The 22,429-nt window shown below is 46.2% G+C and overlaps 1 protein-coding gene across 1 annotated transcript in view; it reads right to left on the bottom strand.

The window, feature by feature from the left end:
- MYT1L (myelin transcription factor 1 like) overlaps positions 1 to 22,429 on the bottom strand; it is a 901,397-nt gene that overhangs the window by 620,554 nt on the left and 258,414 nt on the right. The window contains 1 exon segment of the mRNA XM_030198923.1: positions 8,585 to 8,692. Coding sequence (XP_030054783.1) covers positions 8,585 to 8,692 — 108 coding nt within the window.

Raw genomic sequence — 22,429 nt, 5'->3', positions numbered from 1 at the left:
CCAGCAATTTCCCTCTCTCCCTGAAACCTGCCCTCCCAATCCATGCCCATCCATGCTCCTCTGTCCCCTGCCCCCTCCATTCATCTTTTTCCAGCAATTCCCCTCTCTCCCTGAGCCCTGCCCTCCCAATCCATGCCCATCCATGCTCCTCTGTCCCCTGCCCCTCCATTCATCCTTTTCCAACAATTCCCCTCTCTCCCTTCCATGACCCCCCCTCGCATCCATGCTCCTCTCTCTCCCATGTCCCAGCCTGGCCCGCCCTCTTCTTCCCCCCCTTCGCATCCATGCCCCCCCCTTCGCATCCATGCTGTCGTTTCTCCCCTGCCCTCCCGCTTCCATTGTTCAACTGCCCACCCTCTTCTCTCCCCCCAACATCAGAAGAAGGCGGAACACAGCGAAGGGAAGGCTAGCGACGTCGGGAGCGCCGCCTCCTTCACTGACGCTGCGCTGCCGGAACCGCTACGGAGGTACATTTAAAAAGGAAAAAAAAAGAAAAGGGATGTTGGGGGGAGGGCGAGCGAGGTGAACATGGTGCGGCGGCGCCCCCCAGAGGGAAGCGCCCCCCTGCCATGCTTACCTCGCTTACCGTGTTGGCACAGCCCTGCCCTAGAGAGAGAAGTCCTGGTGAAAACTACTCTGGAATTGAATGTGGGACGGCAGTCTAAGAATTGTTCCAAGGGTTAGTGAAGAACACTGTTTCCTTTGACGCTGTTCCTCCATTAAATAAGTATATGTGAGTGTGTGTGTATGTGTGTGTGTATATCCTATATAATAAAACGCACCTCCACTGTTCTGAAGCCGAGAAAGTGAAGCCTTCAAGCCTTGAAGCATTCCTGCAATATTCCAGAACTACATGTTGTCAATTGAGGAGATGGAGCCTTACAGAGCAAACGAATGCTTCAAGGCTTGAAGGCTTCACTTTCTCGGCTTCAGAACGTTGGAGGTGTGTTTTATTATATAGGATGTGCTTGGTGCTTTTCTGTAGCACATGGGGGGAATTTAATATATGCTAATTAAAGTGGAGGAGTGGCTGGAGGGGGGGCAGGGGAAAGAGGAGAATCGCTGGGTGGCTGGAGGGGGGGCAGGGGACACAGGAGAATTGCTGGGTGGCTGGAGGGGGGCAGGGGAGATAGGAGAATCGCTGGGTGGCTGGAGGGGGGAAAGGGGAGAGAGGAGATTCGCTGCGTGGCTGGAGGGGGGCAGGGAACAGAGACTCGCTGGGTGCCTGGAGGGGGAGCAGGGGGCACAGGAGACTCGCTGGGTGGCTGGAGGGGGGCAAGGGACACAGGAGAATTGTTGGGTGGCTAGAGGGGGGGCAGGGGAGAGAGGACAATCGCTGGGTGGCTGGAGGGGGGCAGGGGAGAGAGGAGAATGGCTGGGTGGCTGGAGAGGGGGCAGGGAATAGAGGAGACTCGCTGGGTGGCTGGAGGGGGGCCGGGGACAGAGGAGATTCACTGGGTGGCTGGAGGGGGGGCAGGGGAGAGAAGAGCATCGGTGGGTGGCTGGAAGGGGGCAAGGGAAAAAGTAGAATTGCTGGGTGGCTGGAGGGGGAGCAGGGGAGAGAGGAGAATCAGTGGGTGGCTGAAAGGGGGCAAGGGAAAAAGTAGAATCGCTGGGTGGCTGGAGGGGGGACAGAGGAGACACACTCGCACCCAGCAGTCTCACTCTCTCTCTCTGTCACACACACACACTCTCACACATTCACTCTCTCTCTCACACACAGTCAATCTCACACATACTCTCTCAAACATACACACTCCGAGGAAAACCTTGCTAGCGCCCGTTTCATTTGTGTCAGAAATGGGCCTGTTTTATATATATATATGCCAAAAATTTTGGATTTATCCTGACATTGCAAGAGCTATATGGGAGAGGCATAAAGCTTTTTATGGTGATGAGACAAAGATTTGAGACTTTGATGCCTCCTTTTTATTAAAATAAAGATTTTAAAAAAAGATATCAGTGCAAATGCTATATCCAGTACAATGGGACCAAATGTTTTTTTTTCCCTTCCAGAGCAATTGAAAATCTTCCTAGATTCTATGAAAATATCTTCTGTTCCATCTAGCTTTGGATTGCTTAGTATTAATTAGGGGATTATCCATTATAGCCATTTCCTAATTTGTTTCTTGTATAATTTACTCCTGAATGATTTCCTGATATCTTGCAAACATTTGTCTTTTTTCATTTCTTTCTAAGGCCCCCTTTTACTGCCATTGGTAAAAGGCGTATTTGTTTTTAAAAGAAAAGGCTGTGTGGTAAGTTAAATTCTTGTTGTTCGGCCATTTCCTGGAGGATCCCTTACCACCTCCTATTTAGGAAGCGGTAAGGGCTCCCACTGTAGCCCCCCTCAACCAAAAAATACAAAACATTTTTTATCACACTGGTAGTGTTTGCATGTTTGGGGCTTTCCACAGGACACCTGAGCACATCCTGCAGTAAGCCGTTTTAATCTTTCTGCAGCTTTATAAAAGGAATCCAATATAAAGCATGCATGTATATCATGACTCCCCTTATATTTCACCCAAACTCCACCCCAGATCATACCTACATAGAACATGCATACTTTTATATGTGGGGTAATTTTAGAGGATAGATTATATGCACATTTGCATATACGCAGGAAAATGACTTTATAAGATGTATAAAATTACCACCTTTATGTATGCATACCCACATGTAATTTTATAATTGCAATTTTCTGCACGGAGAAAGCTTTATAAGATTACCTTCTATATATGCGTGCATTTTTCTGTGTTAAAGGGTGCTAACACTGGGTGCAGCACCCAATGGGTGTAGTATTCCTTACCAAACAGGAATACTACACCCACCTGACTAATTCTCTCAGCTCCAACCCTCGTCGCCACTTCGCCACCCTTAACGCCCTCCTCAAAGTGCCCTCCGCTCCCACCCCCCCTCACTCTCTCCTCAATGTCTAGCCAATTACTTCCGCGACAAGATGCAAAAGATCAACCTTGAATTCGCTACCAAGCCACCTCCTCCTCTTCACCCTTTAACCCACTCCCTCAACTATCCAACCCAAGCCTCCTTCTCCTCTTTTACTGATATCACCGAAGAGGAAACAGCCCAATTTCTCTCCTCCTCAAAATGCACCACCTGTCCCTCTGAGCCCATCCCCACCAATTTACTTAACACCATCTCTCCCACTGTCACCCCCCCATCTGTCATATCCTCAACCTCTCTCTCTCCACTGCAACTGTCCCCGACTCATTCAAGCATGCTGTTGTCACACCGCTCCTCAAGAAACCTTCACACGACCCTACCTGTCCTTCCAACTATCGCCCCATCTCCCTCCTACCCTTCCTCTCCAAGATACTTGAACGCGCCGTTCACAGCCGCTGCCTCGATTTTCTCTCCTCTCATGCCATCCTTGACCCGCTTCAGTCCAGTTTTCGCCCTCTACACTCGACGGAAACGGCTCTTACTAAAGTCTGTAATGACCTGTTCCTTGCAAAATCCAAAGGTCACTACTCCATCCTCATCCTCCTTGACCTATCCGCCGCCTTTGATACTGTTAACCATAATCTACTTCTTGACACACTATCTTCACTTGGGTTCCAGGGCTCTGTCCTCTCCTGGTTCTCCTCTTATCTCTCCAACTGCACCTTCAGAGTTCACTCTCATGGCTCCTCCTCCACTCCCATCCCGCTCTCTGTTGGGGTTCCTCAAGGATCTGTCCTTGGGCCCCTTCTTTTTTCAATCTACACCTCTTCCCTGGGCTCACTGATCTCCTCTCATGGTTTCCAATATCATCTTTATGCCGAAGACACTCAGCTTTATCTCTCCACACCAGACATCACCGCAGAAACCCAGGCCAAAGTATCGGCCTGCTTATCTGACATCGCTGCCTGGATGTCCAACCGTCACCTGAAACTGAACATGGCCAAGACTGAGCTCATTGTCTTCCCACCTAAACCCACTTCTCCTCTCCCTCCACTCTCTATCTCAGTCGATGGCACCCTCATCCTTCCCGTCTCATCTGCCCGCAATCTTGGAGTCATCTTTGACTCCTCCCTCTCCTTCTCTGCCCATATCCAGCAGACAGCCAAGACCTGTCGCTTCTTTCTCTACAACATCAACAAAATTCGCCCCTTCCTCTCTGAACACACCACCCGTACTCTTATCCACGCCTCATTTCCTCTCGCCTTGACTACTGCAATCTGCTCCTCACTGGCCTCCCACTTAACCACCTATCCCCCCTTCAATCCGTTCAGAACTCGGCTGCGCGTCTCATCTTCCGCCAAAACCATTATGCGCACATCACCCCCCTCCTCAAGTCTCTTCACTGGCTTCCGATCAGACACCGCATACAATTCAAGCTCCTCCTACTAACCTACAAATGCTCTCAATCTGCAGCCCCTCACTACCTCTCCACCCTCATCTCCCCGTACGCCCCTACCCGTAACCTCCGATCACAAGGCAAATCCCTCTTCTCGGTACCCTTCTCCACCACCGCCAATTCCAGGCTCCGCCCTTTCTGCCTCGCCTCACCCTATGCCTGGAATAGACTCCCTGTGCCCATACGCCAAGCACCCTCACTGTCCATCTTCAAATCTCTACTCAAAACCCACCTCTTCAATGTCGCTTTAGGAACCTAACATTGTACCTAGTAACCTAGACTGTTCCAACTATTGATTGTCTACTCCAATTATTGCTTGTCTGCTCTCCTTGTCCGTCTTGTCCTCTAGATTGTAAGCTTCTTTGAGCAGGGACCGTCATTCTTTGTTTATTGTACAGCGCTGCGTAACCCTAGTAGCGCTCTATAAATGTCAAATAGTAGTAGTAATGTAAAACATGCAAATGCAGCTAAAGCTGCTCTTTATTATCTAAATCCCATACTGCAGATTGTGGTGTGCACTGGGAGCACCCTGCAAGTTGCAGTATAGCATATAAAATAATCCCAAGTAAAGTTTGGGGTTATTTCACTCTCCACTCAGAAGCCCTGCCCCCAAGGCTCTCTGCTACCCTCCCAAAGACTCCTGCACACCTATTAGACCCCAGGGAATTTTAAAGAATGGGTGTTGAAAATTTTTGGGATGGTGGGGAGGAGCCCTGGAGAGCCATTATTGGCTTAAAGGGTAGGGCCTATAAGTGGGGGGTTACACCTTAGGGAGGGGCTTTAGATGGGGAGTGGTTGTGGGGTGATCTTTGAGGGTACCATTGTGAGGGGCTGCAACTAGTGGCTTTCTGTGGTGGGAGGGGGAGGCATGTGAGAAACTACAATTTAACCTGTTGCTGGCCAAGAGATTAACTGATCTCCTCTTGGCTGATATTTTTTTTTCTGATATTTTAACACTGCTTGTGAGCTGGTTCACAAACAGCATTAGTCCTTTACCAAGGGAGAAACAACTTGCAGAACTGAGGTACTGCAGGTTGGTAATTTTTGTGATAAATCAAGGTATGATAAAAGTCCACATTTTACTGCACTTTGATAACTTCTCACCCCCCCCCCCCCCCCCCCATATGCTGTATACTACAGGTTATAATAATAATCTCTCTATATAAAACGCACCTCCAACGTTCTATGAAGCCTCTCTTAGCCAAAAGTGAAGGGGGTGAGATCGCATTGTGTCTGCCCCGCCCACGCGTCAAACGTGATGACGTCGAGGGCGGAGCAATGACACTCACCCAATCGCATCGCTCGGCAGCGAAGCGTCAGGGAAGGAGGCGGCGCTCTCGACGTCTAGCCTTCCCTTCGCTGTGTTCCGCCTTCTTCTGACGTCAAGGATGACGTCAAAAGAAGGCGGAACACAGCGAAGGGAAACCTAGACGTCGGGAGCGCCGCCTCCTTCCCTGACGCTTCGCTGCCGGAACCGCCACGGAGGTAAATTTTAAAAGAAGAAAAAAAAAAAAAAAGGGATGCATGGATGCGAAGGGGGGGGGGGAGAAGAGGGCGGGCCAGGCTGGGACATGGGAGAGAGAGGAGCATGGATGCGAGGGGGGGGTCATGGAAGGGAGAGAGGGGACTTGCAAGAAAAGGATGAATGGAGGCGGCAGGGGACAGAGGAGCATGGATTGGGAGGGCAGGGCTCAGGGACAGGGGAATTGCTGGATAGGGATGAATGGAAGGGACAGATGGGCATGGATGGATATGGATTGCAGGACAGGCCTCAGGCAGAGAGGGGAAATGCTGGATAGGGATGAATGGAGGGGGCAGATGACAGAGTAACATGGATGGCCATGGATTGGGAGGGCAGGGCTCAGGGAAAGGGGAATTGCTGGATAGGGATGAATGGAGGGGACAGATGGCCATGGATGGATATGGATTGCAGGACAGGCCTCAAGCAGAGAGGGGAAATGCTGCAAAGGGATGAATGGAGGGGGCAGGGGACAGAGGAGCATGGATTGCAGGGCAGGCCTCAGGCAGAGAGGGGAAATGCTGGATAGGGATGAATGGAGGGGGCAGGTGACAGAGTAACATGGATGGCCATGGATTGGGAGAGCAGGGCTCAGGGACAGAGGGGAATTGTTGGATAGGGATGAATGGAGGGGACAGATGGGCATGGATGGATATGGATTGCAGGGCAGGCCTCAGGCAGAGAGGGGAAATGCTGGAAAGGGATGAATGGAGGGGGCAGGGGACAGAGGAGCATGGATTGCAGGGCAGGCCTCAGGCAGAGAGGGGAAATGCTGGATAGGGATGAATGGAGGGGGCAGGTGACAGAGTAACATGGATGGCCATGGATTGCAGGGCAGGCCTCAGGCAGAGAGGGGAAATGCTGGAAAGGGATGAATGGAGGGGGCAGGGGACAGAGGAGCATGGATGGCCACACACACACACTCTCTATCACACTGTGTCTCACATACACACTTGCACACACTCTCATTCTCACACACACACTCTCTCACAAACACACTCACACCCAGACTCACTCTCTCTCTCACACACACTCACACTTTCACTCTGACTCTCAAACAGTCACTCTCACATACACTCTCCCAAACATACACACTCCGAGGAAAACCTTGCTAGCGCCCGTTTCATTTGTGTCAGAAACGGGCCTTTTTTACTAGTAAAAGCAATAATTCCAATGATTTACTAAATTCAGAGAAATTACAGACCCAAATAACAACTGTGGGAAGGGAAGTTATCAGTGTGAGCTGCTGTTACGATGGGTTATTTTACTCTTAACCCAGATTATTAGTAACTAGGGGGCCCTTTTACTAAGTTGCGTAAGCGCCTATGTGTGCCCAACACACGCCAATTCCAAGTTACCGCCCGGCTACCGCGTGGCCCTTGCAGTAATTTCATTTTTGGCGTGTGTCCGCTACACGCATCTGAAAAATATTTTTATTTTCTGGCGTGTTAGCTACGCATGCCAAGTGGCATTTGACGCACATAGGTCATTACCGCCTGGTTACCGTGTGAGTCTTTACTGCTAGCTCAATGGCTGGCGTTAAAGTCTCTGACCCAAAATGGACACATGGCAATGTTCATTTTGCCGCATGCCCATATTCGTCAAAAATTTTTAAAAAGCCTTTTATACAGGTGCACTGAAAAGTTATTCTGCATGCGCCGAAAACCCGCACCTACACTTCCGCAGGCCATTTTTCAGTGCACCTTAGTAAAAGGACCCCTAGGTCCCACTGACCAAAATGGGACCTGTGATAAAATATTATGAGTTAGTGGTAAAATAATCTATTTTAACGGTTGCTCACTGCAAACACCTTAATAAACATAAACATAAACATAAACATAAACATTGACAACTTTTCCCTTTAGTCAAATATCAACACATTATGGGTGTCTTTTACAAAGTCGCGCTAGTGATTCCTTTGCACTAAATGAGAGGAAGCCCATAGGAACTGATTGGGCTTCCTCTCAGTTGCTGCGCAGGAATCGTTAATTTGGCTTTGTAAAAGAAGCCCTATATTATATAACAAGAGAAACAGAACCCTATAATATCTGTCTCACAGTAATAACTCATCCTCCCCTCCATACACACACACGTCACACCAGGATTCTCTCGCAGTGTATAAACTTTAAGTCTTATGGGACTATATTCTATATATCATGCCCCATGGCACGAAAATGAAATACACCTAGGAGTATTCTATAAAGTACACCTAAATTTAGGTGTACTTTATAAAACAAGTCCAAATTTTGTCTCGGTTTATAGAATACGCTGAGCGCCCGTCCATGTGACTATTTAGTCGCAGGCAGTTACATCAAGTAAAACTTGGTGTGAATGTTGATGCCTAAATTACGTGTGGATCAGGTATAGTCTATAACTATATGCATAGATTTTAGAAATTCCCACAACCCGCCCATTCCTTGCCCATAGCCACTCCCCCTTTTCAACTATGCGACTTAGAATTTACATACATCACATTATAGAATATGCCTAGACAATTCTGCACGTAAAATCTATTTAATGCCAATTAGTGTCAATAATTGCTTAAGTGGTAATTATAGGCACTGATTGGCTTGTTAGGTAATTAAGTTGCATACACAAATGCAGAATACGACTTGATTTGCATGTGCAAACTAAGTTGCACTATATAGAATCTGGGGGATGGTGTCCTCCTTCAAATTATGAAATATCATATTATTTCTGAATACCTTAAAACACGATCTGAAGCCTGGGTGGACTTTGATACATCACAGCTCTGATGTTTTTCTTGAGCTTTAGCCAGCTTCTCAGCTGCTGCAATGGGACATCCAGAGAGACTGCAATTAGAGAAAACTAATTTAAAGTTGTTATCATAAGCAATTTTTTGTTCATAACACATCTGATCAAAGGATAATCCCAGGAATAATGCAAAATGTTCTTCTGTTTTTTCTCAATGAAAGTTGAGATAAAATGATATATTGCTGACTTTAACTGATATTTATCTAGATATCTACAGAAGCAACACCTAAACTTTTCATATGTACAATAAAGTGGCATTTATTAACAAATGGGTTCCTGTCCATTTTTATATAAAACATAGTGGTGGACATATTATTCCATTAATTGTGAAGAAATTAAGGTCAATAAATAAATTGTACTATATATTTTTATTATATACATTTACTAAGGGACCCTTTTACAAATCAGCATTAAAAAGTGGTCTTAGAGGACCCTTACACAGGTCTTTCCTGCGCACTAAGGCTATTTTTAGCACAATAGTAAAATGGTTGATTTTTTAATTAAGGCTATACACTAATTTGCCATTAGGGCGTTTCCATTCCAAAGATTTACATGTGAGCCCTTACTATTTTGTAGGCGGTAAGGGCTCATGCACTAATCAAGTGCTAATCACATACAAATCAATTAGTATGTGGCAATGTAGCTACACTAAGGGGTCTTTTTACTAATCTGCAGGGAACGGCAGGGGTTATTTTTCTCGCTCGCCATTGCCCTTTTTACTGCGATGCCTGATTACTGCCACGCTAGGGAAAAAAAATTCCCGAAGCACTGGAAATGGCACGCGCTCCAGCTAAAACTACCACAGAAAGCCGCGTTGGGCAGGCATTAGTTCCATGCTTCTGTATATGCTCTGTGATTTTATTCTTTATAATATTCTCTACCATTTTACCCGCCACTGACGTCAGGCTCACTGGTCTATAATTTCCTGGATTACCTCTGGAACTCTTTTTAAAAACTGGCATTACATTTGCCACCCTCCAATATTAGAGTACCATGCTTGATTTTAAAGATAAATGACATTTTACAATAGCTCTGCAAGTTCATTTTTCAATTCTATCAGTACTCTGAGATTTGGTCCAGGTGATTTGTTTCTCATCAATTTGTAAAATTGCTCTATTACATCTTCCAGGTTTACAGAGATTTGTTTCAGAACTAGGTCTAGAATTGTTGCCCCTCTTGTTGGTTCCTGGCCAGCTGCTCCATAAAGCAGTCCTTGATTTCATCAGCATGCCCTGATGTTACATGTACCCAGTCAATATTGTGATAATTGAAATCACCCATTATTATTGTGTTCTCCAGTTTGTTAGCCTCCCTAATATTTCATAACATTTCTGCCTTTGTCTGTTCGTCCTTCAGTTCCTTTTCCCCTTTACACATGGAATAACTGTCCATAGGGATTCCAAGATGTATTTTGTGCCCTGCAGAATTTTTAGTCTATTCAATTCAAGGCCCTCCTTAACATATAATGCTACCCCTCTACCCAGAGCCGTAGCGAGGGCGGCTGACACCCGGGGCAGGTCGCCGCTGCGCACCACCCCCCGGGTGCAGCACGGCGCCCCCCTCAGCGCCCCCCCCTCCAGAGCACACCCTCCCCCCCCGGAGCGCATTCTTAATTGACGAAGAAACGAAGAAGTGAGGGGCGGGCGGGAGGGCCGATCCGCCCCCGAGTCCACGTCGCTGGGAGCTGCGTCGGCTCCGTTGGTTCCTTGCTCTCTCTGCCCCGGAACAGGAAGTAACCTGTTCCGGGGCAGAGGGAGCAAGGAACCAACAGAGCCGACACCCCCCCAGCGGCGTGCACCCGGGGCGGACCGCCCCCCCTTCCTACGCCACTGCCTCTACCAATTTGATCCACCTTATCACTGCGATATAATTTATACCCTGGTACAACAATGTCCCATTGGTTATCTTCATTCCACCAAGTCTCTGAGTTGCCTGCTATCTATCTTTTCATTTAGTGCAAGATATTCTAACTCTCCCATTTTATTTCTTAGGATTCTGGCATTTGCATTGGGACATTTAAACAATGTTTGTTGTTCCTATTTACAACTTACTCAGCAGTTGACATTGATAATTTGCAATCTTTAAAATCTGCCTGCTCTTTATTTAAAGACACTCAGTGTACTATTACCTATTACAGCCTCACTATCGGATTACCCTGTCTTTCCTGTGTGGTAATATCTTTTAAAGATACCTTGTTCCAGACATGTGCTTTTAAGCAATTGTCGTCGTCCCCCCCTCCCCCACACACACACACACACACACAGTTTCTAGTTTAAACTCTGCTCTATCGCCTTTTTAAATGTTGATGCAGGAAGCCTACGAAAAAGTGTGAGAAAATACTTGCATAAGCGTTTTTCTACTTTGTTTTCTTTTTATGATTTTCTTAGAGGTACAGTAATTTCACTCAGGTTATCACTTCTATTCCCTCAATAATTGTTTGCCTCAACTGTACTATCTTAACACAGCAGGGCTACTTTTGAATTTAAAGTTAGACTTATTGTAGCCTGCTTAATTTAATTAAGGCAATGACAACCGCGCAGGAGCATGGAAACAGAGCCTAACCAAATACCACCAGACAGGGTCACTTCCACTCCAATCTATCAAACCTCCCTGATAGTGATTTGAGTGTATGGCAATGACAGCTGCGCAGGTGTGTGGAAACAAAGACCAACCAAAAGTCCTACAGTGGACTAGACAGGCTCACTTCCATTTCATTTTATCAAACCTCCTCGACAGTACACAACATAGGGCCCAGTGAACCTGAAACTCGAGGACTAGAGAACCAAAACGCAGGATTACGACTAAAGGCAAGCCGAACAACACACAAGAGCAGAACACCAGATTCCATCCCAAACTGACAGTGTTCGCGTACCCAGCCTGCCTCCTGTCCACCCCTCTTCCCACCCAGCGCAACGGGAGGCAACCGAGCCCCAACACCGGATCTGCCAACTAGCAACTCGTCCGCCGATCCCAGGGGGCAGAGGGAGTGAGGTGTCGGATCCAGCGCAGCCTCATTGGGAAGCGGAGACAAGAGGACGTGTGAGCGCTCCTGGGGAGGCAGACGGAACCGCCGAGAGCCTACAGAACGCAGCCTACTAGGAGCCCGAACTGATCTCTCACCAAAATGAATACCTTCAAATTATTCCTAGTAATTTACTCCTTATCACTGATCCACCAAACACTAACTATCCCACTCGCAGAAAACAACATCATCCCTTTACTACATTATTCCCAAAGACTGCCCAGACACACCCCGCCTCACCAAACCGATAATACCCAAAACAAAGGAAGAACATCAACATGCGGACAAACCCAACAGAAGGGAAAGAACCTCCACAACAAACCCATTATAACAAAGAAACGACAACTATCAAAAATCCACATAACACCAAACACAGCTGACCCATACCAAAATATTCAAATGGGCTACATCAACTCCAGATCCATAGTAAACAAAATGACACTAGTAACTGCCTCATCCTCTCATCCCAACACAATACGTACAAACCCACAACCTTAATCACCCCAGACCACACCCTCCCTATCTCAGACAGCCTGAAAATACTCGGCGTCACAATCAACCGCAACCTCACACTCGAGAGCCAAGTGAACTCCACAACAAAGAAAATGTTCCACTCAATGTGGAAACTTAAACGCGTAAAACCTTTCTTCCCGAGGGAAATATTTTGCAACCTAATACAATCAATGGTACTAAGCCATGCAGATTATTGCAACGGAATCTATGTGGGATGCAAAGAATAACTCACAAAGAAACTCCAGACCGCTCAAAATACAGCAGCCAGGCTGATATTTGGTAAATCGCGATTCGAAAGTGCCATACCCCTCCGAGAAAAACTGCATTGGCTTCCAATCAAAGAGCGTATTACCTTCAAAATCTGCACCCTGGTCCACAAAATTATCTACGGCCAAGCCCCAGGACACATGACAAACCTCATAGACCTACCAATCAGAAACATAACCAGATCATCTCGAACATACCTAAACCTCCACTACCCAAACTGCAAAGGCCTTAAATACAAAGCAACCTATGCATCCAGCTTCTCCTATATAAGCACACAACTATGGAACTCACTGCCAAAAGATGTGAAAACAACCTACGACCACCTAAACTTTAGAAAATCACTAAAAACCAACCTGTTCAAAAAGGCATACCCTACCGACTCAGCAAACTGGATCAGGAATTGGAGTCAATTAAAGCAGCTTCTATCACTGCACAGAATCAAACCAATTTCTCACCACTGCCTCAAAGACTAAAACCACCTAAGAATATATGGCTCAAAGTTGGCTCAGGTAGACTACGACATGTGGCACAGAAGCATCCACCCTCACAGCTGTTACCCCTATAGAATTCTTTTGCTCCATTACAGCACTGTGATGCTCCAGAAAATTGAACTGAGATAGAAAAAAAAGCAATGCAAGTGGCCCAAGAGAAAAGACACCCCCAAAGCACTAACAAAGAATCTCATATCAGAAAAATGTTGTTGCTAGGGGGTTCTATTATCAGAGGCATTATCAGAGGCATTAACTTTGAAACACAGTTCAAGGGGACCAGCACTCCCCCCGTTTTCTATTTCTGTTGATGGCTCTCTCATTCTCCCTGTCTCCTCGGCTCGAAACCTTGGGGTCATCTTTGACTCTTCTCTCTCCTTCTCTGCTCACATCCAGCAGACCACCAAGACCTGTCGTTTCTTTCTTTACAACAACCGTAAAATCCGCCCCTTTCTTTCCGAGCACTCTACCAAAACCCTCATCCACACCCTTGTCACCTCTCGTTTAGACTACTGCAATTGCTTCTTGCTGGCCTCCCACTTAGTCACCTCTCCCCTCTCCAATCGGTTCAAAACTCTGCTGCCCGTCTCGTCTTCCGCAAGGGTCGCTTTACTCATACTATCCCTCTCCTCAAGTCGCTTCACTGGCTCCCTATCCGTTTTCGCATCCTGTTCAAACTTCTTCTACTAACCTATAAATGTACTCACTCTGCTGCTCCCCAGTATCTCTCCACACTCGTCCTTCCCTACACCCCTTCCCGTGCACTCCGCTCCATGGATAAATCCTTCTTATCTGTTCCCTTATCCACTACTGCCAACTCCAGACTTCGCGCCTTCTGTCTTGCTGCACCCTACGCCTGGAATAAACTTCCTGAGCCCCTACGTCTTGCCCCTTCCTTGGCCACCTTTAAATCTAGACTGAAAGCCCACCTCTTTAACATTGCTTTTGACTCGTAACCACTTGTAACCACCTGCCTCCACCTACCCTCCTCCTTCCTGTACACAATAATTGATTTGATTTGCTTACTTTATTTTTTGTCTATTAGATTGTAAGCTCTTTGAGCAGGGACTGTCTTTCTTCTATGTTTGTACAGCGCTGCGTATGCCTTGTAGCGCTATAGAAATGCTAAATAGTAGTAGTAGTAGTAGTAGAAATGCCTTCCAGGCTCCTCAGCTACCAGGAGTACTAAGCAAATACTGACTATAATTGGAGAAGAAATTAAAGAGTCTAACATTGATGTTGTTATCCACCTGGGAACAAATGGCCTGGTCAATAATACCCCACTTGCAATGCAGAGTTTTTCAGGAGCTGGGGGAGGGGTAAAAACCTTTAGTACAAACAATAGTTCACAAAATACCAAAAATGTCAACAGGTGGCTCAAAGCCTGGTGTCATCAAGGAGGTTTTAGGTACATAGGAGGATGGGGCAATACATCGAAAAACAAAAGACGAAATTGTAACGATGGACTGTATCTCACTGTGGCAGGAAAAACATCATTGGAGAGAAATTCAGACAATAATTATCTAGGCATTTCAACTAGAAGGCAGGGATGGCATATAGAAGCAGGTCACTTCCAGTGGTCAGCCCCAGCTAAAGACAAGGTGTGACAATAGTAAAGAAAACAATGAAAACAACAATCTTTGTGAATCACTTCTTACCAACACAGCAGGAAGTGAGACTAAAGGGAAAAACTAATCAGAAGATGAGACTGGCACTGAAATGTAGCTAGAAAGCGATGACCACAAATGCTCGCAGTCTAAGCAACAACATTCATGATCTGCAAGCCCTGATGGTAAAGGCAGATTTAGACATTGTTTCTATCATGGAGACATAGCTCAATGATTCCCATAAATGGGATGCAAACATACCAGGCTACAATCTATTTAGGAAGGATAGAGATGGACGTAAAGGTGTAGGAGTAGTTCTGTATGTGAGAAACAATATCACAGCGACTGAAATGCAGGAGCCCGGGGAAAGGAAGAAAACAAATGATGGAACCTCTGTCCACATGGGTGTTGTCTACAGACTTCCAACACAATTGGAGGAACTAGATAAAGATCTGGTTATAGATATCCAAAAGTTGGGAAAGAAAAGAGAAGTGCTATTGTTGGGAGATTTCAACCTGCCGCATGAGGATTGGAAAGTTCCATCTGCAGAATCGGAAAGAAGTAGAAAGATCATGGACACCTTACAAAGTGCTCTACTCTGACAAATGGTAATAGAACCCATGAGGGAAGGAACAGCGCTAGATCTGGTGCTCACAAATGGGAAAAGTGTGTCTAATGTCCGAGTGGGTGCCCACCTGGGCAGCAGTGATCATCAAACAGTTTTGTTTGAACTAGCAGCTAAAGTGGAGGGCAGCCATTCAAAATCCTGGATTTCAAATATGCTGACTTTAGGAAAATGGGGAAATACCTGAAGAAAGAGCCGACAGGCTGGGAAGACATGTGAGACGTGGAAAGGCAGTGGTCCATGTTGAAAGGAGCTATAACCTTTTATGTAAGAAAAGTAAATAAAAGCAACGCAAAAAGGAAACCTATATGGTTCTCCAAGCAAGTGGCTGAGAAAATAAAGGCTAAAGAGTTGGCGTTCATGAAATAGAGAAAAACTCAAGAAGAGGAACACAGAGAAGAATACTGGATGAAAGTGAAAGAAGCCAAGAGAGAGGTACGTCTGGCAAAAGAGCCAACGAAAGAAACTATGGCTAGAAATGTAAGGAGAGGTGACAAGAATTTTTTCAGTTATATTAGTGAAAGAAGGAAGACTAAAAATGGAATTGTGAGACTGAAAGATGCCATGAACTCCTATGTGGAAAATGATGAGGAAAAAGCAAACGTGCTAAACAAAAACTTCTGTTCTGTGCTTACAGAAGAAAATCCTGGAGAAGGACCACGATTGACTGGCAAAGGTACATATGAGAATGGAGCAGATATAGCACCATTCATTAAAGAAAGTGCTTATGAACAACTTGAAAATTTGAAGGTGGACAAAGCCATGGGATCGAACAAAATCCATCCCAGGATATTAAGGGAGTTCAGAGAGGTCTGGCAGGTCCTGTTAAAGGTTTGTTAATAAATCCTTAGATATGGGGGAGGTTTCTTGAAATTGGAGAAGAGCAGATATGGTCCCTCCTCACAAAAGTGGTGACAGAAAAGAAGCTGGAAACTACAGGCCGGTAAGCCTCCCTTCAGTTGCTGGAAAAGTAATGGAAGCAATGCTGAAGGAAAGGATAGTAAACTTCAGGTTACAAGATCTGAGACAACAAAGTTTTACCAAAGATAAATTGTGCCAAATGAATCTGATTGAATTCTTTGACTGGGTGACCAGAGAACTGGATTGAGGAGATTGAGGACATGTGCTAGCTGTGATCTACTTAGATTTCAGCAAAGCCTTCGACACGGTGCCTCATAAGAGGCTCTTGAATAAATTTGACAGGCTGAAGTTAAGACCCAAAGTGGAGAACTGGATTAAATTTGACAAGCTGAAGTTAGGACCCAAATTGATGAACTGACAGACAGACGCCAGAGGGTAGTGGTTAATGAAATTCACTTGGAGGAAGGAAAGGTGAGTAGTGGAGTGCCTCAAGGACCAGTGCTGGGGCCGATTCTGTTCAATATATTTGTGAGCAACATTGCCAAAGGGTTAGAAGGAAGGTCTGCCTTTTGCGGATGATACCAAGATTTGTAACAGAGTGGACACTCCGGAGGGAGTGGAAAATATGAAAAAGGATCTGCAGAAGTTAGAAGAATGGTCTAATGTTTGACAATTAAAATTCAAAGCTAAGAAGCACAAAGCGATGCACTTAGTGAGTAGAAATCCAAGGCAGATGTATATGCTAGGTCAGTGATGGGCAACCTTTTGAGCTTGGTGTGTCAAAATTCGCCAAAAAACCGAGCATAACTCGGGTGGTGTGTCACTTTGAGAAAAAAACCATAATTTCGCGATATTTATAGTTTAAATAACAAAAATGTATAATTGTAATATATAACTGTATTTAATAAACCAAAACCTATTTATTTAACTTACCTGCTTAGTGACTTCTTTGTTCATCTGTCAGTCGGTTTCTTTTGTTGGTCTTGATATTATTTAACTTGTGTGGGGTGCCGTAAACTAAGATAAGTGAGGGGGAGGGGGAATTCTTTAACTAATCTGCCTATTAGTGACTTTTTTGTTGCTGAATTTCATTGGCTAAATCTTCAATTGAAGGTTGGTATTTTGTACACTTCAAGCCCAAGCAAGCACTACTAACTTCATCTTTCAATCTGTTTCTTTTGTTGGTTTTGATATTATTTAACGCTGAGAATAAGGTTTCACAAAACTACGTAGAGGGAAAAATTGTGAGTAAAGCCATTGCTATATTTTTCAGGGTGCTAAAAGTGTCTGGTAATCGGATCCAGGCACTCCAAATTTCCTGGTAACTCAGATATTCTCTTAATAATTGCATCTTTATTCTGCATATCGTGAAATAGAACTGGTGCACATCTTAGGAGAGTTTCTTTAATAAATTCTCCCTCACTGAGTGCTTTTCCATGCTGAGCTATGGAGTGAGCAATGCTCAAACTTGCAGATGTTAAATTTGTAGAACCTTTTACAAATTTAAGGATGGACTTAGATTGGCTCTTATAAAAGTGTAGCTGCCTGGAAATGTATTCCTTCCTTTCATCCTCACTTTTTTTCAAGAGCTGGGAATGATTAGTTTCAAAATGTCTATTTATATTCCACGTTCTGCTTACTACCGTTTCAGTACATAGAACGCAAAATGATCTGCCATTTTTTTCTATAATGCCATACATCTCGGTCCATGTCTCTTGAAAGGGTCGGCTACTGCTACTACCACTTCCTTTACTTAACCTTGGTTTTTTATTTTTTGGGTTCTCCATCAGGGGGGCAGTGACAGAAGATAGAATTATAGATAGCCTGTTAGCCCTGCAGGCAATTAGGGGTTAACTAGCCTAACTGACCACCTTATGTAAATTAAGATGGCTGCCGCTATTTCTAATGGCGGGAAACGGCACCCATAGCACATGCCCTCGCCTCTCCCAGCCTCCCCCTCACCTATCTCAGCAATGATGGTCAATTAAAAATCCACGACACCCCAGAACAGTAGATTGGATGATGGTTGCTGTGGTTATGTGGTAATGGCGATCACAGGGCCCCCAGAGATGCGTCCCCCACGGCATTCCGCTGCTCTCTGCTCCGCCGGCCGGAAGTGAGGTCAAAGATCCCCTAACGGCCGTGCAGGAGCCGGGGCAGAGGGAGCAGCAGGGAGGGAACAAGCGGAGGACTCGGAGGGAGCCAATAGGAGCGCACACGGCACCCCCCCAGCGGGTAAACATGCACCGGGGGGGGGGGGGTGATTTCGCTGGGGGGGGGGAGGTCACGCTGCACCTGGGGGGGGGACGCATCGGCGATCCGCCCCGGGGAACGCCGCTGCTTCTCTGTATGCGGCCACATGCGGCCGCGTGTCACCGAAAATGGCTAAGCGTGTCAGTACTGACACTCGTGTCATAGGTTCGCCATCATGGTGCTAGGTGGTGAGAGGCTGATATATGCAGACAGGGAGAGGGTTCCTGGGGTGATAATTTCTGAGGATCTGCAGGCTACAAAAGTGAGACAAGGCAGTGGCTGTAGCCAGAAGTATGCTAGGCTGTAATCAGCAGAAGAAAGTAGGTGTTGATGCCCCTGTACAAGTCATTGGTGAGGCCCCACCTGGAGTATTTTCAGTTTTAGAGGCCATATCTTGCTAAAGATGTAAGAAGACTTGAAGTGGTCCAGAGGAAGGTGACAAGAATGATATGGGGCTTGCGCCAAAGGATATATGAGAAGAGAATGTAAGACCTGAATATGTATACCCTAGAGGAGAGGAGGGGCAAGGAAGATAAGTACATAAGTGCTGCCATACTGAGACAGACCGAAGGTCCATCAAAGCTCAGCATCCTGTTTCCCACAGTGGTCAATCCAGGTTACAAGTACCTGGCAAGATCTCAAAACAGTATTATACATTTTGTGCTGCTTATTCTAGAAAAAAGCAATAGATTTTCCCCAAGTCCAGCTTAATAATGGCTTATAGATTTTTCTTTTAGGAAGCTATCCAAACCGTTTTTAAACCCTGCTAAGCTAACCGCTTTTACCATATTCTCTGGCAATGAATTCCACAGTTTAATTGCATGTTGAGTGAAGAAATATTTTCTCTGATGATTTAAATTTACTACTTTGTAGCTTCATTGCGTGCCCCCTAGTCCTAGTATTTTTGAAAGCGTAAACAAACAATACACGTATACCTGTTCCATTCCACACATTATTTTATAGACCTCTATCATCTCCGCTCAGCCGTCTTTTCTTCAAGCTCAAGAACCCTAGCCACTTTAGCCTTTCCTCATAGGGAAGTCGACCCATCCCCTTTATCATTTTCATTGCCCTTCTCTGTACTTTTTGTAATTCCAACTATATCTTTTTTGAGATGCGGTGACCAGAACTGCACACAGTAGGGTGAGGTGTGTAAGATTCTTGTATGTTGAATCCCTCAAGAACAAATGGAGGAACTGAAAGAGGAGGTGGTGAGGCTGAGGAACACTTGTGATTGATGAATATTTTAATTTATAAATTGTCTTGATTTGATATTTTGTTAATGTGCAGCACAGAAGAAAAATACTCCACAAATAAATCCAAAATGAACAAAGACAGTAGAGATAACAAAGGACAACGTGATGCTTCAGAGTCTTTAATGATCAATCTTTAAATGACTCAACACGGACCATGTTTTGGCTATAGGGCCTGCATCAGGAATCATGACTCCAAGTTAACTGGTAGAGGTTCTCAGAGAAGAGGACATTTCTCTGGGTGCCTGGAGAGTCTGTCAGTCTAAAAGGCTGTACTAGTTAGCTTGTAGTCACGACTCCTGATGCAGGCCCTATAGCCAAAACACAGCCCATGCCGAGTCGTCTGAAGATTGATCATTAAAGACTTTGAAGCATCGCATTGTCCTTTGTCATCTCCACTGGTTTGCTCATTATTAATGTGCATCACCATTTTAGATAAGTTGTAGAAATAGGAATTGAGCAAGCCAAAAAAGTAGGGTAAAGGGGTACCTTTCTAATACCATTTTGACTGGAACAGAACCAATATTCTACAAAAAGGTCTTTCGTTCATCCCAAGGTTGCCAGATGGGTGGTTTTCCCGCCTAATTGGCCGGCTTTCTGCGACCCGCTGCGGGAAATCTTTGACCGCTGCGGGTCGCGGTTTTTTGGGCGGCTTTGCGTTCGGGTGGGTGGGTTTTGTTTTGTTCTTCGGCTGCGGTTTTTGCGGCGCGGGGGGGCATGGTTAATGGCGTAGGGGGTAGAGCTGGTGATGAAGGGGTGGAGCTGGTGAAGAAGGGGGTGGAGTTGGTGACATAGGAAGTGGAGCTGTGAAAGTCGGGGGCGGGGGTGTGCGGTTTTGGGCGGGTTTAGAACTGGTTTGGGGTGGGAAAAATATTTAAATCTGGCAACCCTTCATCCCCACAGCTAAATAAAGGGCCTTATTCTATAATGGTAATACTCCTAACATTTATGCTCCTAAATTTATGCTCCTAAAATTTATGCCCCTAAATTATGAGTATAATCTTTTGGATCATAGATTAGGCTTGTAATTTAGGAGCGTAAATTTAGCAGCATATATTTTAGGAGCATAACCTTTATAGAATAAGACCAATAATGCTTTCCATACCAGGGTAGATCGGTTCAAATTTTCCAGAAAATTACAAATCATCATGCTTTTTCTAAATGTACTCTGACATAGGCGTAGTTTGACTGTTTCATTTGGGGGGGCAAAGAATGGGCGGAGCATATTAGCATATCATTTGCATATATACATATGCAAATGAATATGCTAATATGGAGGAAGGAAATGAAATTTACAGGCAAAATATCACAGATGCACATTTCAAAAAGCTGACACATTTCAATTAATAAATTATGAATAAAATACTTTTATTTACCTTTGTTGTCTGATCATTTAGTTTTTCTATTCGCTTTGTTCCCAGTGTCTTCTGTTTTATGCAGTGTCTTCTTTCCAGTAGGCTTCCCTCTGCTCCCCACCCTCCCAGTCCCATCCATCTCTTGCTCCTTCCCTCTGCTCACCATCCCTCCGTCCCATCCATCTTCTGCTCCTTCCCTCTGCTGTGCCTGACCTCTCCCAATCCCATCCATCTCCTGGTCCATCCCTCTGCTCCCCACCCCTCGCAGTCCCATCCATCTCTTGCTCCTTCCCTCTGCTCCCCACCCCTCCCAGTCCCATCCATCTTCTGTTCCTTCCCTCTGCTCACCATCCCTCCGTCCCATCCATCTTCTGCTCCTTCCCTCTGCTGTGCCTGACCTCTCCCAATCCCATCCATCTCCTGGTCCATCCCTCTGCTCCCCACCCCTCGCAGTCCCATCCATCTCTTGCTCCTTCCCTCTGCTCCCCACCCCTCCCAGTCCCATCCATCTTCTGTTCCTTCCCTCTGCTCACCATCCCTCCCAGTCCCAACCATCTCTTGCTCCTTCCCTCTGCTCCCCACCTCTCCCAGTCCCATCCATCTTCTGTTCCTTCCCTCTGCTCACCATCCCTCCGTCCCATCCATCTTCTGCTCCTTCCCTCTGCTGTGCCTGACCTCTCCCAATCCATCCATCTCCTGGTCCATCCCTCTGCTCCCCACCCCTCGCAGTCCCATCCATCTCTTGCTCCTTCCCTCTGCTCCCCACCCCCCCCAGTCCCATCCATCTTCTGTTCCTTCCCTCTGCTCACCATCCCTCCGTCCCATCCATCTCTGCTCCTTCCCTCTGCTGTGCCTGACCTCTCCCAATCCCATCCATCTCCTGGTCCATCCCTCTGCTCCCCACCCCTCGCAGTCCCATCCATCTCTTGCTCCTTCCCTCTGCTCACCTCCTCTCCCAGTCCCATCCATCTCCTGCTCCTTCCCTCTGCTTCCCACCCCTCCCAGTCCCATCCATCTTCCCTCTGCTCCCCCCCCCCCCACGAGGTCCAAGATGGTGACTCTGTTTACCCCCTCTCTTCCTCCCTCCCTCCGGTGCAGGCAACAATCTTCAGCTTTTTCAGCGTTCCTGGCAGCGGTAGCGATGTACACGCTGCCTTCGGTCTGCCCCGGAAGCCTTCTCTTCAAGTTCCTGTTCCCACCTATGCGGGAACAGGAACTTGAAGAGAAGGCTTCGGGGCAGAGCCAAAGGCAGCGTGTACAATGCTACCGCTGCCAGGAACGCTGGAAAAGACTGCTGCCTGCGCCGGAGGGAGGGAGGAAGAGAGAGGGGCATAGGCGGTCGGTGGCCCAACTGTTTGGGGAGGCTAAAGGGGGCGGGGTTAGGGGTGGAGCCAGGGGCGGAGCTTATAGCCACAATTAACACAGAAAAAAAATAAGTAAAAATAAAATAGTCACAATACCTTTTATTAAATTTAGATATTAGATATGTATCATATGTCAAAGAATAAAGTGGTTGCTCAAAGCATATACT

The sequence above is a fragment of the Microcaecilia unicolor genome, chromosome 3 (genome assembly GCF_901765095.1).
Source record: "Microcaecilia unicolor chromosome 3, aMicUni1.1, whole genome shotgun sequence".
NCBI classification, from domain to species: Eukaryota; Metazoa; Chordata; class Amphibia; order Gymnophiona; family Siphonopidae; genus Microcaecilia; species Microcaecilia unicolor.
The sequence above is the reverse complement of the archived record's forward strand: the minus strand, read 5'-3'. Positions and strand labels throughout refer to the sequence as shown.